Consider the following 19,096-nt stretch of genomic DNA (forward strand, 5'->3'; position numbering starts at 1 on the left):
CTCTGAGCCTTGGTTTCCCTATCTGGTAAAATGGGGATGATAATAATACTTAAGCTAAGTATCTCATGGAGTTGTGAGAAAAGTATTTTGTAAACTGGAAAGTGATATATACATGTGTGCAATTGTTTGGAACTATGTATCAAAAGTCATTATCTATACCCATTGACCCAGCTATACCACTACTAGACTTATTCACCAAACAAATCAAAGAAAAGAGAAGAGGATCTATACATACAAAAATATTTATAGCAGCTCTTTTTATAGAACCAAAAATGAAAAGTAAGAGGGGTGCCCACTTTTTGGATAATGTACTCTAAACAACATGAATGGAATGGAATATTATTGAACTACAAGAAATAATGAAATGGACTAGGAAGAGCTCTATGAACTGATGCAGACTGAAGTGAAAAGAACTAAAATAATAATCTATATTATGATGACAACATTTTAAAGAAAAATAACTTTGAAAGACTCTTGAACTCTGATCTCTAGAATGACGAATCATGATTCCAAAGGTCTGGAACTGAGGCATGCTACCCCTACCCACTGTCACCTGTGGACTTAAAATGCGGGATGAGATATATTTTTGGACATAGTAAAGGTGGTCATTTGTTTTTCTGACCTACTCATATTCCTCGTGAGGGTTTTCTTTACTATTACTATTGTTGTAGTGTTCAATTATGGATGAATTGGAAGGAGAAAATGTTTGTTAATTTTTAAAAATAAAATCAGTTTAGTTTTCTAAATGTATATTATTTGTTTAATTGGTATTGCTTTTGGTTAAGATTCATAATAAACATATATTTATAAATAATATTTGGGCAGATGCGATGAAGCACACCTGCAATCTTTGCTCCTTAAGAAGGCTGAAACTGGTAGATTGATTGAATTAGAGAGTTTTGAGCTGCAGTAAGACTAAAGACAATTGGGTGTCTTTATTTGATATGTCTATCACCAATATGGTGAGCCTCCAGAAGTGAGGGCCACCAGGCAGCCTAAGGAGAACCAAACTGGACCAGGTTGGTCAGGTTAGAGCTTCTATGATGATCAGTAATGGGCTCAAGACTGTGGGTAGTTGCTACTCTTCCAGCCTGGGTGAAATAGGAAGACCTTGTTTTAAAAAGAAAAAAAAAAGGAAAAGAAAAAAGAAAGAAAGAAAGAAAAGCATAACCAGAAGAAAAGGGGGAAAAATAAAGAAGTCCCAGAAAGTGGTTATGTATGTGCCCAGAGTTTCAGGAAATTGGCATTAATTATGTATAACAACAAAAAATAATTCACATTAACATAGTACTTTTAAGGTTTACAAAATACTTTCCTCGCAACAGTCCTTTGAGATATGCAGTGAAAGCATTGTTATCCTTACTTCACATATGAGGAAGATTAAGTAACTTGACCAGGGCCATACAGCGAATGAGGATGAAAACCAGGATTTGCTGGGTTATACTGGGATTAATTGACTCACAGTCTTTTTCCATATTGATGTGATTACCATTTGTAGGACGGAAAGTAAATCTAATAGTTTTTAATGAAAGACGAATATCTTTTTAAAAATACCCTAACATATAAAAATTAGGAAATGTAGTCTGAAACGGCTCACCCCAAATTAAAATTACACAGATCAACGTAAGTATTCAATGACTGGTCATCCAATTTATGAATTTTCCTTCCCTCTACCCTTTGGTGTGGTTTGAGGCTGATCCCTTTAACACTGCTAATTTTAGCACTTCCAACATAACAGGAACAAGAGAAGGGAAAGAAGGCCAATTTTCCCGTTATAATGAAAACCACTTCACTAACGGCGTGTCTGAGGGTGAAGGTGACACTGGTTTCTCAGAGATTATGTCAGTGGAGTATAAGCTCCACCTGGTTCTAACAACCCAGAAAGTATGTGAATATGGATCTGGTGAAGGACTGTGTCTCCACTGTCAAGGACCAACCGAAATTTGGAAAGACTCATCATCAGGTTAGCCTCAGTGATGAACTGTTGGCCACAGCAACTCTTAAAGACCATATACTCAGCTGTAAAGGTTCAGGGATCTACATCAGTGAAAGAGTGGCCAGCAGGTCAAATTCATAAATCCTTGAGGTTTTTAAACAACAACAACAACACTTTACATTCACTCAACATTGCGAGTTCCTTGAGGACAGTGACAGTCTTTTGCCTCTTTTTTTAATCCCTAGTGCCTGGCACAGAGTAGGCACCAAATAAATGGTTATTGACTGCCTCATTCACTTATAAAGCATTTCATAATTACAAAGAGTTTCACACATAAGACTATCTCATCTGATCCTTCAACTGGGCTTGTGAAAAAAGTTTATGATTATTTTCCCCATTTTATATATTTTAAAATAATTAACTTTTTTATTTATAGTTTGGGGTTCCAATTTTTATCCCTCTTTCCTTTCCTCCCCTTTCCCCTCCCTGAGGCAGCAATCAGATATGGGTTATAAACATTACCATATTTGTTATTTTGTACAAGCAAACTTGATTAAAAGAAAAAAATGAAAGAAAGTGAAAAATAGCATGCTTCATTCTGTCCCATGAATATCAGTTCTTTCTTTGGAGGTGGATAGTACGTTTCATCAATAGTCCTTTGGGATTGCCTTGGATCATTGTATTGTTGAGAATAGTCAAGTCGTTCACAGTTCTTCATCAAACAATATTGCTGTCTCTGTTGTACAATGTTCTCTTGGTTCTGCTCACTTCACAATGCATCATTTCATACATGTCTTTCCAGGTCTTTCTGAAGTCATCCTGCTTGTCATTTCTGATAGCATAATAATATTCCATCACTATCATATACCACAGTTTGTTTAGTCATTCCCCAATTGATGGGCATTCCTTTGATTTCCAGTTCTTAGACACCACAAAAAGAACTGCTATAAATATTTTTGTACAAATAGATCTTTTTCTCTTTGGGGGGATATCTTTGGGATATAAACCTAGCAGTCATGTTGCTGGATCAATATTTTCCCCATTTTATAAATGAAACTAAGACTTGGAGAGGTTAACAGATTTGATCAAGGTAGCATTTTCTGGGGGGCTAGGGAAATGGGGGTTAAGTGACTTGCCCAGGGTCACACAGCTGGTAAGTGTCAAGTGTCTGAGTCCGAATTTGAATGCAGGTCCTCCTGAATCCAAGGCCAGTGCTTTATCCACTACGCCACCTAGCTGTCCCCAATGTAGCATTTTTATGTGGTGGACAGAGTAGCCTTCTGACTTCCGATCCAGGACTTGCTTTATGATACCACACACTGTCTATCTCTGTAGTATAAGATCTAGTTTGGGGCAGGAAAGCTAACATTTTCACCATATCTAAAATGAGGATTATGTCCATCTGTGTGTTTCATTTATCCAGACTATTCTTCTACACCCCTAGAAAGTATAATCATGTCTCAATACTAAATACATAGAAAGATACACACAGCATATGTCATTTTTTTATTCTTAGTATTTTTCCCCCACTGATGATGAGATGAGCTCCTTAAATAACATTATTCTCTAAAAATGTCTTTGAAAAACAAAAACATGATAAAAAAAAAAACCTTATAGGAACTGGTACTTACACGTTCCTGACCAGCTGTATCCCAGATGAGGAACTTATGAAGCTCATTTCCACAAGGCACAGTTTTGGTCATGAAAGAAGCACTGTAATTAAGAATCAATACTAGGTTAGTCCTGGAAATCACTACGCTTCAAACAAACCCACTCTACTCCTCATCAGGACTCTGGTTTCTTGAGAAAACCCCTGAGAAGAAAAAGGAACAGTTGGGGTCATATATCACTCTGAAAAAATCTTGGGTCTTCCACACTAATGGAATGGTCTTTTAGAAAATCTAGCAAAGATTTTTCACACATTTTGTAGGATTATGTTTCCAGCAACCCTGTTGTTGGGGCCATAATATTTTTCAGCTCTTAAAAAAGAATAAACCATGAATTTTTTTAAAAGAAAAAAGCCAATGCCACAGCAAGTTTGATTCACAGGTAAGTTGATATGTTGATACCATTACAGTTTTGTCATGGCAACAGTAGAAATGGCAAAGTGGCCTAACTAATGTGCTGTGTTGTGAGTAAATTCAAAGCTAATAGCACCTGCAAAAATGCTGTTATCTCTTTTCCCCAGCCTTTGGATAATACTTCCATGCCCAAAGAGTTATGGATAACAAATATCACAACAAATATTCTTATTTCCTGCACAATAATAAACATGTCGGATCCTCAAAAAATGATGACACATGCCAGTGGGTGTTTTCTTTCTTCCTCATTTTTTCCTGAGTAGCATCCACACAGGCCACCTGCTCTTTCTTGTTTCATATGAAAGACTTCCCTATCCTAAGGTCCTCCTCTGATGTGTGACCCTGGGCTCTTTTTTTTTTTTTTTTTTTTTGGCGGGGCAATGGAGGTTAAGTGACTTGCCCAGGGTCACACAGCTAGTAAGTGTCAAGTGTCTGAGGCCGGATTTGAACTCAGGTACTCCTGAGTCCAGGGCCAGTGCTTTATCCACTGCGCCACCTAGCCGCCCCCCCCCCTTTTGTGTGTGTGTGTGTGTGTGTGTGTGTGTGTGTGTGTGTGTGTGTGTGACCCTAGGTTCTTGAAGACAAGGCCAAGGGAACACAAGTTCTCTGAACATTTATTGAAAATGCTATTGAAGGCCTAGCCAAGCTGAGAAGTCTTTGAGTACAGATGCAGGGACAGACTCTGTGTCTATCATCCTTGATCCAGATAAGTTTGGGGCATTTCACAGTAAGGTGCTAAATTTGGGAGCAATTCCCTAAAGTGTTGAAAGACTTCACAAGAAGTGTAGAATTCCCTCCACATCTTTTTTACAAGGTATGTCTTCTCAACGGCCAATACATTCTCTCCTTGCTTCTTTCCCAGTTCCTTTTTTGTATCACACTCCTTAAATATTAGAATTTCAAGTACTCACCAGAGGCTCTACCCCTTTGATGCAATGATGGATACTTACAGAACCCTAACTCATGCCAGAAGCTGCCTATTACCAAGAAGGCCACTTAAAAACAGGGCAGAAATGAAAAGGCATCTCCTCACCTTCTTTGAAGAGGTGAGGAGGCTATGGGTGTGGAATACTGAATACAATGTCAGACTTTTTCAATGTGTTGGTTAGTTCTGCTGAATTTTTTTCTCCTTTGTTACAAAGGATGATTCCTGTATGGGGAAAGGGGAAGAATATACTAAGAAATGTAAGTGATTTTAAAAAATCAATAAAATTCATTTCAAAAAAATTCAAACAAAAAATAGGGTAGAAGAACGATAGCTTCAGTCTTGGGCTCAATAGCAATACCTACGAGGTTCTATTCTATGAATTCACCTGCCCACAGATTTTGAGATTCTGTTTCCTAGTTTCCTAGTGCAGATGCCATTCATTGGCCATGTGTTTCTTCATATATTGTTTGAATTGGAATCCTACTAATCCCTACCTGTATATACCCTGTTGTTGCTTCCTATGGGGCCTCCCCACCTCTAAATGCCAACTCTGACCTGCTTTCTCAGACTCTAAACCTTGCTGACATACTCCAGTGTGGGCACCTCCCTCATGACTCATAACTATTCTGTCCATCCATCCCAGCTCAGCCCCTTCTTATGGGCCCAGATGTCATGCCCTGGCAATGAGGTATCCTTCTCCACCTCCTATCTCCTTCCCTCATTACCTACTTAAGGCTTCCCTACACTAAAGGTGGCCTTCTCCTCCATTGCTCCCCCCCCCCAAAAGAAACAATATTTACCTACATTCTTCTGGTCTTGACAATACTTCATAATGGGGCAGTAAGTGGTGAAGTGGATAGACTGCCAGGCCTAGAGTCAGGAAGACTCATCTTCCTAAGTTCAAAGCTGACCTCAGATATTTACTAGCTGCATAACCCTGGTCAAGTCATTTAATCCTGTTTTCCCTCAAGCTAGAAAAGGAAATGGCCAACCACTCCAGTACCTTTGCCAAGAAAACCCCAAATGGGGTCACAGATAGTTGTACACAACTGAAAAGAACTGAAATACAAACTTCATAGTAAGCACAGAATAGCTCTTAAGTAAACAGAAACATAATGATCAATGGAGGAAATGATTATTTCATTGTAACTGACAACTAAAGTGGAAGTGTACCCCCACCTTTTCAGCTTGTAAGTTTCACTAGGCATGATTACATGGTACATTATAAATGCTGAGAATGTGCATCTCTTTTTAATGAGTGATTTGATTTACACACACACACACACACTTAAAGGCTGTCCAAACAATGGAGAGTTGTATTGTACAAAGGGAATTCTGGACAACTGATCAGATAGTCACTAAATAGGTAGGCATTTTAAAATGTTTTGTAAACTTCAGAGTGCTATAGAAATACGGGCTTTTATGTAACTGATAGCTTCAGCTAAAATGCCCTCTTTTTAACTGTTTTTTTATAAATTTCCCTCGGTGTTTTTTTTTTTTGGTCCAGGAAAATGGCCATCTAACTTTACCAAAAAAACATACACACAAATACAAAATTGCAGCTGGAAAATTATATCACAGGGACTCCCATCTCCAATCTATCCTTCCCACTCCTGCCAAAAATTATCTTCTTAACATCTAACCAAGTCATTTCCCTGCTCAAAAACCATCAGTGACTCTATTGCCTTTAAGCAAGGGCCTGCCATTTCATCATCTGCTTCCCACCTACTGTTGCAATGTTATTCACATTACTCCCCTCTGTGTGCTTCACATTCTGACCAAACTGAACTATTAGCTGGTCCTCAAATCAGACGTGCAGTTTCCTGTCTCTGAACTTCCAGGCAGGCTGCCCCACTGTAGGGAATGTCCTCTTCTTCCTTGAAGGCTCATCACCTCATCCTTCCCTAATCTTCCCAGCTAAATGTCTTCTTTCCCTCCTCAAATTTTCCTAAAGCATTTTGTCTGGATTTCTCCTTTGTCCTCCATTATACCTTACTGGTATATCACCTTACCTGGGTTTATGTCTTATCCCCCCACCCTGAAAAATGTAAATTCTTTGAAGTCAAGAAGTTTGCCGTTTTTACTCTGTGTATAGTGAAGTCCTTGCATAGAATAGGAATGTAGTAAAATTTTATTGAAGTTGAATGAATTTCACAAATGATGGTTAATACACACCCCACAGGTAGCCTATTCAACAGCCATAGATTAATCATTGGACTAAACATAGGTAATCTGGAGTACTTCACTATCTGACATCACTTAGCATAGTGCCTGACACTTAGTAAATGTTTATTTATGAATTATTATTAACGTTTATTGAATTGAATTGACTTGGTGTTATCACCAATTCTCTGTACATCTCTCACAATACTGAAAGAAGAAATGAGTTTATTTATACACCAATGAAAACAAACCTGGTTCCCCTTAAGATTAGTGCCTTCCCTTTGAGATTATCTCATTTATCCTGATTATATCTTGTTTGCATGTTGTCTTCACCATTTGATGGTGAGGGTCGCGACTGTTTTTGCCTTTCTTTGTACCCGCCAGGGCTTGTTCCGGTGCCTGGCACATATTTAGGCATTTAATATTTGTTGCCTGATGAATAATTCAGATATTATTAATAATGCTGCCTGCCTATGGGAAATGCTTATCCAGAGGCCTCTTTGATGCTTCTAATATGGGTCAAGACCTGTCTCTTCCTGAACCTTTTAGGGTCCTGAGCTGACTCCCCTTGGCGTTTCTTGTCTACACCTGGCTTTATATTTCCTCTGTCTATCAGGCTCAGCATTGTTCTGCCTGCAGTCCCCGAGCAGGGGTTGGATCCTCCTCCTTGGCCTTTAGTCAGAGGTGTATTGGTAAATGTTTAACAACCAGGTGTACAAACAGCATACTCTGGGATTTAATTTGCATGATTCCCATTTTCTCCATTACTTTTTAAAGTCTAGATGATTAACAAAACAATAAATGAATTCCTGATTTGGAGTGTTTGCTGACTTCTACAGTATAAATGCTCACACTGAAAATTTAACAAGCTGGGTAGAGCTGACTCCAGCACCCCCTACATTTAGTTCTCAGCCCCAGTGCAGATGTCTCTGGTTGCTGAATGCCATGGCTGCTTCCCTCTATCTTTCAGCATTGTTCTTCCTCTAGACGCCAATAGATGAATTGTGATGTCTCCTTCAGGAGGTCTAGGATGACAGGGTTCCAGTCAGAGGTCAATCCTATAGTTATCCAGAGATCTTCTACAATTACCCCTTTTCTTGGCCTCTCAGCATCCCAGCTTTGGATGCCAAATGAGGTGCCCCATGGAATTTCAACCTAGTGCTACAGTTCTGTCCACCTGTGACTTTACAGGGAAGTAAGTCCAGTGGTCAGGAAGACAATCTGTCCCTGATAACTCTGACCAGATCTGTGATTGGCAACATCATGTTTTGTCAGTTATATTCAGTCTGATATCCTCTTTATTCTAGCACCTGCCCATATCAGCTCTTCACATGTGTTTAAGGAACTTGGCAAAATCAATGGTTTCTCTCCTTCACTAAACTGTCCCTTCCACTCTGACCCTCCTCAAATCCCTCTGGGGCCAACCATGTGGGTATGAGTCAAACCTCACAGGACTGTTTCTTCCCTTAACTCTAGTTTAGGGGATGGGACTCAATCATTCATGGTGCAAATTCCTCCTCCAGTAGCATTTAGGAAAGAGAAAATGTTGGAGGAAATACTCCACTAATAAGAAGAAAATAACTGAGAGGGTTTTTGAGGTACAGGAAAAAAAATTCTGATTTGCAGCCAGTGCTCTTGGGTCAAATCCCAGCTATGATATGGTTACTTGTATGACCATGGGGAAGTCACAAGCTCAGTGAGCTTCAGTTTCCTATAAAATGGGAATAATTGTATCTGTACTAATTGATTCACAGGGTTGTTGTGAGGAATGCTCTTTTTGAACCTCAAAGTGCTTAACAGACATATGTTGCTAATAGAAAGAGCATCATATTGAGAGTTAGGATACCTGAGTTCTAGCCCTACAATTAATTTGTTGTGTGACCTTAAGCACACCTTTCTGGACTTCAGTTTATTCAGCTATAAAATTTTATGATTATCAATGCATCATCTTTGCTTTTCAGATCAAATAACACTGGATTCTATACCATGGTTTAGTTCCCTGATACTTGTGGGGTTCATATTGATCATCATTTTCAAAATTCAATCAATTCAACAAACATTTGTGAAGTGTCTAATGTATACAAAGCCCTAAGGATGTAAACATTTAAAAAATGACATATCTCTGCTTTCAGGGAGCTTACATGGGGGAGAAGGGAAATGCAGAGTCATGACAAAAATCCAAATGAATAAAATAGTTAAGATGAAATAGGCACAAAGAAGATTCAGGAAAAGGGAAATTTGAGGAAGAAAAGAAGACTTTAAGCTGGGGAGATCAGGGAATATTTCAGGGATGAAGTAGCTTTGAAGACTTTTTCCAGAGAGGAGTAACCAGTACAAGTGTTTAGAGACAGGGAAAGACACCTGATTTAAGGAACAACTAATAGTCTTAATTCCAGTGCTTTCCCTCTTTAATCATTTCCTATTTATTCCATTTATAGTTTGCTTTGTATATATTGGTTGAATGCTGTCTCTCCTATTTGACTGTAAGATCCTTGAGGGCAGACCTGTGCCTTTTTTGTATCTCTAGCACTTAGTAGCCTTATGCACAGTAGGCACTTAATGTATGTTTAATTGAATCAAATCATTTAACTGCAATGTAAAAAAAAAAAACATAGGGTAGGAGAATGAAACAGAGAAGTAAGAAATTTCTCAGGGTGTCCCTGGGTCCTTTGTATCATATGAGTACCTCTGACACACAAAGGTTATAACAACATTCGTAATAAGTACCATGAACTAAAGGTCATTTGGAGCATAGCTTGAGTTTTATCTTAAATGCTCTTGGGTGTCTTTCTTCTGTTTGAAGTACATTCCAAAGTGGTGAAGGGAATGGGTGGGTGAGTGGGAGGGCTGGGGATTTAGTATTTGCATTATAGCTCATCATGCTTCCAATTTCTGCAGAAGACAAAATCTGTCAGGCAAGCGACAGGACCTCTTTGCTACAATCGAGAGAGATATGTACACACATATATGCAAACATGTCAAAGCAATCAGCTTCATTAGCACAGCTCAGATTTTGTGCTTTTAATTATAGTTGAAAATGTGTCATTAACCCTTTTAGTGATGGAACAAGACTTGTTAGCCCATTGCTATGTTTCCTACGACAGCTGATGACAATTTGCACAAAGTCCCGGATTTGTGCTTTTAGGTTATTGCTTTTATCTTTCTTTTATGATACTGGCATTGGAAAACAAAACAAAAATACTGGCCAGAAGCAATAGGGAAGAGACAAAGTTTTCTTTAAAAGATTTAAAAATTTGACAGACTATATTAGGAAGTGAAGTATTCAGACTTTGTTGTTCAGTTTTTCAGTTGTGTCCAACCCTTTATGATCCCATTTGGGGTTTCTTGGTTGGCAAAGACACTGGAGTGGTTTGTCATTTCTTTCTTCACTTTATTTTACAGAAGAGGAAACTGAAGCAAACAGTGTTAAATGACTTGCCCAGGGTCACACAAAGTAAGTCTCTGAGGCCAGACTTGAAATCAGGAAGATGAGCCTTCCTGACCCCAGTCACTCTATCCACTGCACTTGTGGCCCATAACTTACAGTTGGAAGGGTTCAATTTGAATTCTGTCTCAGTCATTTTCTTGTCATGTGACCTTCAGCAAATCACTTTGCAAAGTATGACCTCTTTCAGTCATATTTTCCTCATTTTTAAAAAGGAGATAATAACAGTAGCAGTCTCATAGGGCTGTTGTAAGGATCTCATGAGATAATATATTAAAGTACTTTGAAAACTCTGAAGATATTTAAACGTTGGCTTTTGTTCTTATTAAGATAAATAAAAGCAATTTGTAAACCATAACAATGGTAGCTAATGTTCATATATAGTAGTCTGTGTCCTTCTAAAAAGGTGACTGGACTGCACCATGTAGACCATGGCCACAGAATGAAGCAAATCTAAACAGAAACTTAATCAATTAACTTTATGTCACTAGCACCAACGAATGATAATTGAATAAACCAGCTTTAACAATAGAAGTAAAGATGACAAAAGTATCCACCATAATGCCTTACTCATGATTTTGTTTTGTTTAGTCATTGTCAGTCATGTCTGACTCTTTTTGACCCCACTGAATAGCTTTTTTTTTTTTTTTTTTTGCAAAGATACTGTAGTGGTTTGCCATTACCTTCTCCAGCTCATTTTATTTATTTTTTTTTTCAGGGCAATGGGGGTTAAGTGACTTGCCCAGGGTCACACAGCTAGTAAGTGTCAAGTGTCTGAGGCCAGATTTGAACTCAGGTACTCCTGAATCCAGGGCCGGTGCTTTATCCACTGTGTCGCCTAGCCACCCCCAGCTCATTTTACACATGAGTAAACTGAAGTAAATAGGGTTAAGTGACTTGCCCAGTATCACACAGGTACTGTCTGAAGTCAAATTTGAACTCAGGTCTTCTTGACTCCAGGCCCCACTTAGCTGCCCTCAGTACTCAATTCTTGTTTGTGCTTCATTCCCCAAGAGGACCATGAAATCAGGGAGGTGATGTCATGACTAGCACTGAATTGGAATTAAAGTCAAAAAGGGTTGTGCTAGGTCACCAGCTTCACTCTACCACAGAGCCATCTAGGTCCAGTGCAAGATACATATCAGGATTACTGGAGATGGTCCCAGATGTTTTAAGGCAATTGGGGTTAAGTGGATGGAGTGCTGGCCCTGGAGTAAAGAGGACCCAAATTCAAATCTTACCTCAGACACTTACTAGCTGTGTGACCCTGGGCAAGTCACTTAATCCTAACTTCCCTAAAACATCTGAGGCTATCTCCAGTCATTCTGATGTATGTGGTAAAATATGAAAGTTTTTAACAGTCGGTTAGGATAACTGAAAGACGCCAGTTTTTCAAGGACCACCCTTTTGGGGAGGAGATGAACAGTCCGCCTGCTGCGCATGTCAGACTGCCTGCCGGGTTTTTTGACTTCCGGGGTGGAGAGAACGAGAGTAGGCCTTTTTGCCTGCTTGGCGGGACTCCTGGCGGCGCGGCACAGACGGTCTCCCTCACTCCAAAGGTAGCCTTTTGGGTTTGGTGAGTTTTTATAAGGAATATAGACTAAGCCTAGATTTAAGACGATTTGTACTGTATTTCTATTTTCCTATCCTTCTAATCAACAACACCTTATATACAATAAAGGCTCTATCTAGAAAACCAGAAGCTTCTTCCATTTACTAGTCTGGGAGATAAATTAAGGGAAAAGTTAAGTAGGGGAGATTTATGATCTAATATCCAATTTTAAATCTCACATGTATAATTACTCAATAAATAATGGTAAATGAAATTAGAAGGTAATCTAAATCTTGGAAAAGCCTAAAAGTTTCAATGTCGTGTGTGTGTGTGTGTGTGTGTGTGTGTGTGTGTGTGTGTGTGTGTGTGTGAGGGGAGGGGCAAGATAGAGAGGAATATCAATCTGTTTCAAGGGTAAGAAAAAGAGGGATTTAAAATATCACTTATCTTCTATCCCAGAATGAGTATAAATGGCTAATTAATATACATGACCATCTATATGCATTTATTTGGTTCAAGCTCTAAGGCTAAAATCCTCTCCACTTGTTGTATACTGTTAATTTTGAGAACAGATAAAGAAAATAATCTCATTTACAAAAATTCCTGGTATCCTTCCAGTCTTACCTCTCAAGGGCTATTTTCTCCATGAAGCTTTCTCCAATTCCAGTCTCCCTCATATATTCTGCCCAGACCAAAGTGCCTCTCAAAACATTTTATGCTTTTTACAGAAGAGACAGTATTGTATTTGCTTTGTATTTCCTTCAGTACCTAAAGGGAACTTTATAAATAAGTACTCAATAAATATTTCCTGAGTGGAATTTGTTGAAAAACTCAGTGCAGATAAAAAGTACCCCTCTCCAAAGAAAAGTGAGGGGGCAGCTAGGTGGCGCAGTGGATAAAGCACCGGCCCTGGAATCAGGAGTACCTGAGTTCAAATCCGGCCTCGGACACTTAACACTTACTAGCTGTGTGACCCTGGGCAAGTCACTTAACCCCAATTGCCTCACAAAAAAAAAAAAAAGAAAGAAAAAAAAAAGAAAAGGGAGAAGGGAGAGATGGAGATATCATAACAGGAGCTACAAAAAAAAGGGTTTCAAGGTTTACAAAGTATCTATATCTATGTCCATGTCCATGTCTATGTCTAATTCTATGTCTATGTGTATGAGTACATGTATATGTGTATATATATATACATATCATCATACTTGAGCTTTATATGTCTATTGTATAGGCATTACAGGCATTATCATCCACATTTTACAAATAAAAGCTCAGAGATGTTAAATCTCTTGTCCACTGTCACACAGCTAATAGAGGTCAGAAGGAAGAGTTGATCTAAATCTCTGCTGACAACTAGAATATATGCTTCTTGTTTAGATCTCCATAATGCCTATATTAGCACAATGCCTGGTACATAGTAATCAAAAAATGCCTGATGACTAATCGATTCCAAGTCTAGGACCCTTTCTGCTCCGTTACAATTAAATGCTTCTTTTACTCATTTAAACAAGGGCCTAAGGCGCTGAACCATAGAAAGCTGAGCAATACAGGAAGAAATGTTTCTAAAATCCATAGAAGAGCTTATCATAATACTAACTTCAAAGTACAAGTGATAAAAGAACCATAACACTATACTTATTATCATACAGTCTAGTTTCTATTATCAAGGCTCCTGTTCTTCTCCCTGACTTTCTATCATTTCATGAATCATTTGTGCCCAGGAGAGATGAGCTTGTCTCTGTGGATTATTGGAAGTGCTTCAGTAATGAGATTCTCAAGATAACAGCAGGATTGCTTTAGCAGTATTTCCTTATTGTGGGACTGTTTATCTCATTTGTCTTTGTGAGGTAGCCAGTGATTAGCTAAGAATGGGGGTGGAACAACCAGAAATCTGCCAGGCAAATGAAGAAATCTTCCTGATTGGTTCAGAATGAACCTAGGATTGTAGAAGTGGCAGATGAACTCAGTCCATAGCAATTAAATAAGCAAATCCAAATTTGGCATGGAGTATTTTGAGAGTGAAAAAGCATCTAGGTAGTGCTGAGCCTGGAGGGCTGAAGACTTGAATTTCAGTTGTCTCAGACACTAACCAACTGTGTGAGCCTGAGCAAGATACTTAATCTCTCTTTGCCTCAGTTTCCTCAAATGTAAAATGGTGATGCTAACAGGACCAACTTCCTAGAATTATTGTGAAGATCAAATGTGATAATATTTTTAGTGTTTAGCATAATGCCTGAACATAGTAGGTTCTTTATAAAAGCTTATTCCCTTTCTTCCCCACCCCTTCCCTCCCCTTGAAGAAAATACCCTATTAGATGACAAAAAGGAAATCTGCCTTGGGACAGATTCTGTCAAGAGGACAATGAGGGGGCAAGCTAAGTGGGTGAAATTTTAGTTAAAACCTATTTAGAAAGTCTGATTGGTAAGAAACCCAATTTTAACTAAGATTTAATTTTTTTTATGGATTTGGGGGGGGCAGGGCAATGAGGGTTAAGTGACTTGCCGAGAGTCACACAGCTAGTAAGTGTCAAATGTCTGAGGTCAGATTTGAACTCAGGTCCTCCTAAATCCAGGGCTGGTGCTTTATCCACTGTACCACCTAGCTGCCCCACTAAGATTTAATTTCAACCTTTCGGTCAGAGTTGGTAGAAACAGAAAAATTGAGTTTTATTTCTTCTTGCCTTCTTATGTTAAAACAGCAAAGTAAAGACTGCTGAAAAGGAAATGTAAGAATCTTCAAACTAGCACATTATCTCTTGGATTCTAGAAAGTTAATTATAATTGCATGTGCTTTTCAATTACTCTGTTAAAACAAATAAAATTTAGAAGTTAGAAGTTTCTTGCAGCATAACAACTTTCAGATAAGTTTTTTTCCAGTCTCGTAAAGCATACTGCTAAAACTAGACTTTATTCCATATTGTAAACAAGATTCTAAATAGAATCTAGAAGCTAAAAGACATCCAATATTGTTTCCCCCAAAAGTTGTTTTAATTCAATAAAAATTTGTTCATATTACATTACAAAAAAAGAAAGAGGGACAGAGAAAGAAAGGAAAAAACAATAAAGGAAGGAGAGAAGGAGGAGGAGAAAGAGAGAGGGAGGAAGGAAAGGACGGAAGGAAGTCTAGGATTGGAAAGCTTTCTTCTATATAAACTTCTAATTATCTTATACTGATAAACTGTTTCTAAATTTGTATGCATTACTTTCCCTCACTAATAAACTCTTTAGAATGCATTTTTGTGGTCTACTGTATATAATATCAGGAATAAGAAAAGAAAGAAAGAGATCACTACAGTCACAGAACTACATGGCAACCATAACAGATTATGGAGGACAGGTACCTAGGCTTTAGGACTAGAAGATGCACTGAAAACAATTCAGTCTAACTCCTTCATTTCAAAGAAGAAACAGACCTAGGAGCAGTGAAATGACTTGCAGAAGGTCCCACAATTAGTGAATGATTAGACCAGATCTCAAATTTAGAGTCTCCCATTCCAAATGCAGTGTTCTATCCTCCACAACACCACTACAACAGATCTCAAAACCCACAGAACCAGACAGGCTCAGGGACCAAGAAGGTTAGGGAGACACACTACCTTAAGCTGGGGCAAGGAAGTTTAGAAAAAGTGATAAGAGAAAGCCCTAGGGCCCAATAGACATTCTCCTGGACTAAGGCTTTCTCCTAGGAAATGAAATCCCTGATCAAAAGTCAGCAGCAAGACCCAAGGCATAAAGCTAGATCTTCACAGCGTCATCAGCAAAAGTTGAGTAGGAAAAAATTTGTTTATCTAGCTAATTATTGGCACCTCAGATAGGGAAAGGAGTCAAATAGCATTTTTTAAATAGTTTTATAAATATTTCTAAGGTCCCACACTCCTCCTTGAAAGACAATCAATATTGAACAGGCAGTTTTCTGATGAAGAAATCAAAGCTCTCAATTGCCATATGGAAAAAATGCTCTAAATCACTATTGATTAGAGAAATGCAAATTAAACAACTCTGAGGTACCGCTTGACACCTATCAGATTGGTGAATATGACAAAAAAAGGAAAATAATAAATGTTAGAGAAGCTGTGGAAAAATTGGAATACTAATGCATTGTTGGTGGAGCTGTGAACTGATCCAACCATTCTGGAGATCAATTTGGAATTATGCTCAAAGGGCTATAAAACTGTGCATACCCTCTGACCCAGCAATACCACTATTGGGTCCTTTCCCCAAAGAGATCATTAAAAAGGGGAAAGGACCCACATGTACAAAAATATTTATAGCTGCTCTTTTTGTGGTGGCAAGGAATTGGAAATTGAGGGGCTACCCATCAATTGGGGAATGACTGAACAAGTTGTGGTATATGAATGTAAAGGAATTCTATTGTGAAACAATAATAAACAATATAATAAGAATATAATAAGAAATAAGAAACAATGAGCAGGGGCAGCTAGGTGGCGCAGTGGATAGAGCACTGGCCCTGGATTCAGGAGTACCTGAGTTCAAATCCAGCCTCAGACACTTAACACTTACTAGCTGTGTGACCCTGGGCAAGTCACTTAACCCCAATTGCCTCACCAAAAAAAAAAAAAAGAAAGAAAGAAAGAAAGAAAGAAAGAAAGAAAGAAAGAAAGAAAGAAAGAAAGAAAGAAAGAAAGAAAGAAAGAAAGAAAGAAAGAAAGAAAGAAAGAAAGAAAGAAAGAAACAATGAGCAGGTAGATTTCAGAGAAACCTGGAAGGACTTGCATGAACTGATGATGAGTGAGATGAGCAGAACCAGGAGAACATTGTACACAGTATCATCAACATTATGTGTTGATCAACTGTGATTGACTTTATTCTTCTCAGCAATACAACAGTACAAGATATCGCCAAAGGATTCATGATGGAAAAGGCTCTCCAAATCCAGAAAAAAAGAAAACTGTGGAATATGGATGCAGATTGAACCATACTATTTCTTTTGTTTTTGGTGCTATTGTTTTTCTTTTTTGAGGTTTTTCCTTTTTGCTCTGATTCTTCTCTTATAACATGACTAATACAGAAATATATTTAATGTTATTGTATATATATATAACCTATATCAGATTACTTGCTATCTTGGGGAGGAGGGGAGGAAGGAGAGGGAGGGAAAAAATTGAAACTAGAAATCTTATAAAAACAAATGTTGGGGCAGCTCGGTGGCGCAGTAGATAGAGCACCAGCCCTGGAGTCAGGAGGACCTGAGTTCAAATCCAGCCTCAGACACTTAACACTTACCAGCTGTGTGACCCTGGGCAAGTCACTTTACCCCAATTGCCTCACTAAAAAAAAAAATGTTGAAAACCATCTTTACATGTAACTGGAAAAATAATAAAATACTTTTATAATGAAAAAAAGAAAGAAAGACAATCAATAGAACTAAGATTAAGAAAAGCAGTATGGCATAATGAGTAGGGAGAAGGAAAATCTGGGGTCAAGTTCTGCCTTTGACACACCAGGCTCTGTGATTTAGGATCAAGACATTTATTTAATCTCTGAGTGCTCCCAGGCAACTCCAAAAGACTAAAATGTCCTGAGGAATTCAGCTGAGGAAGTTTCTATATTGGAAATTTCTCATATCAATGAAATCCCACATCCCCTAAAAAAAATAGAGAAGATAGGGTTTATTATAATGGGTGTGTTTCCTGCATTGGCTAAAGTGAAGCTTTGGAATAATTTATGCATTTCCAGAAAACTCAGGTTCATCCACATTGCCAGCAAAAAGGGAGTACAATAAGGCTATAGACAGGCAAAGCAAAAGAAGTGAATAGAGACAAAGAGGGGTGAGATTGAGGCAGAAAAAGAGTCCAGAAGGAAGTGCAGTCAGGAGCAACCCTCACATTGTCACTGACTGGGGCCATGAGCTTTGAAATTGTGAGGACAACAAGCAAAGAGACTACAGTTGACAAGAAGTCTTTTAAAGGCACGGAAACTGCAGGCGGGAGTTCATGCTGTGCAGTTCACTAGATAACTTGAATACGTCCAGAAAACATGGAAGAGGAGAGGAACAGTGAAAAGCACCTAAGGTGATGGTGGAAAAAAGTAATTTCACCTCAAGGGTCTTCAAAGACTTGATTACTAGCCACATTTGACACTAAAATGGCTTTCATGCCCATATGAAAGTCATCTAAATATGGTAAGTGGGGGTAGGGGAGAGAGAAGGAATAGAGAAAAGAAGAGTAATATTAAAAAAAAAAGCAACTTAAAATCATGATAATAATGAAGTTTTTATGGTCCCTTCCCAAGGTAAAACAATAATAAAAGTACTATATTGGAACCAAAGCAATAAACTACATAATTATACAAGAAACTATCAATTAGACAGCAATGTGGCGGGGGGGGGGAGCTCCCATTACACAAATCAGGGAGGAAATTCAAATCAAGTAAATTCAACAAGGGCAGCTAGGTAGAGGGCAGTGGGTAGAGTGCTGGGCTTCCACATTCAAATCTGGCCTCAGACACTTACTGGCTGTGTGACCCTGGGCAAGTAACCTACCCTATTTGCCTCAGTTTTCTCATCTGCAAAATGAACTAAAGGAGTAAATGGCAAACCACTTCAGTATCTTTGCCAAGAAAACTCCAAATGGAGTTACAGAGAATCAGAAACAACTGAATAACAACAAATTCAACAAACATTTATTAAGCACTTACTATGTACAATCCACTGTTGTGAGCATTTTTCCTTTATCTTGTGTATGTCTATGTGCATTGTGTTATATATGTACTGTGTATGTTATATGTGGGGGTTGTACAAAATCACCTGCTTTACTTGCCTAAAAACATGCTGAAGAGAAAGTCAGCATATTGGAGGCACATCTGCAAATGGCCATATAGGAAAGAAAATAAGATCACCCGCAATTCAAAGAACAGTACCTGTGGGGTTAAACTAAACCCACCACCACCCTTCCGTATATGAGCACATCCAAATACAAGGAGAGAAGAATTGCTGGCATAGGATTAATCCAGAAAGGGAGAGGAAATGGTT

General features: G+C 38.5%; 1 protein-coding gene across 1 annotated transcript in view; it reads right to left on the reverse strand.

The window, feature by feature from the left end:
* The window catches only part of RAB31 (RAB31, member RAS oncogene family), a 200,631-nt gene that overhangs the window by 94,460 nt on the left and 87,075 nt on the right, over positions 1-19,096 (reverse strand). The window contains exon 3 of the mRNA XM_043963819.1: positions 3,568-3,649. Within this exon, the coding sequence (XP_043819754.1) occupies positions 3,568-3,649 (82 nt within the window). The remainder of the gene's footprint in view (positions 1-3,567; positions 3,650-19,096) is intronic.

The sequence above is a fragment of the Dromiciops gliroides genome, chromosome 1 (assembly GCF_019393635.1).
Source record: "Dromiciops gliroides isolate mDroGli1 chromosome 1, mDroGli1.pri, whole genome shotgun sequence".
Classification (NCBI taxonomy): Eukaryota; Metazoa; Chordata; class Mammalia; order Microbiotheria; family Microbiotheriidae; genus Dromiciops; species Dromiciops gliroides.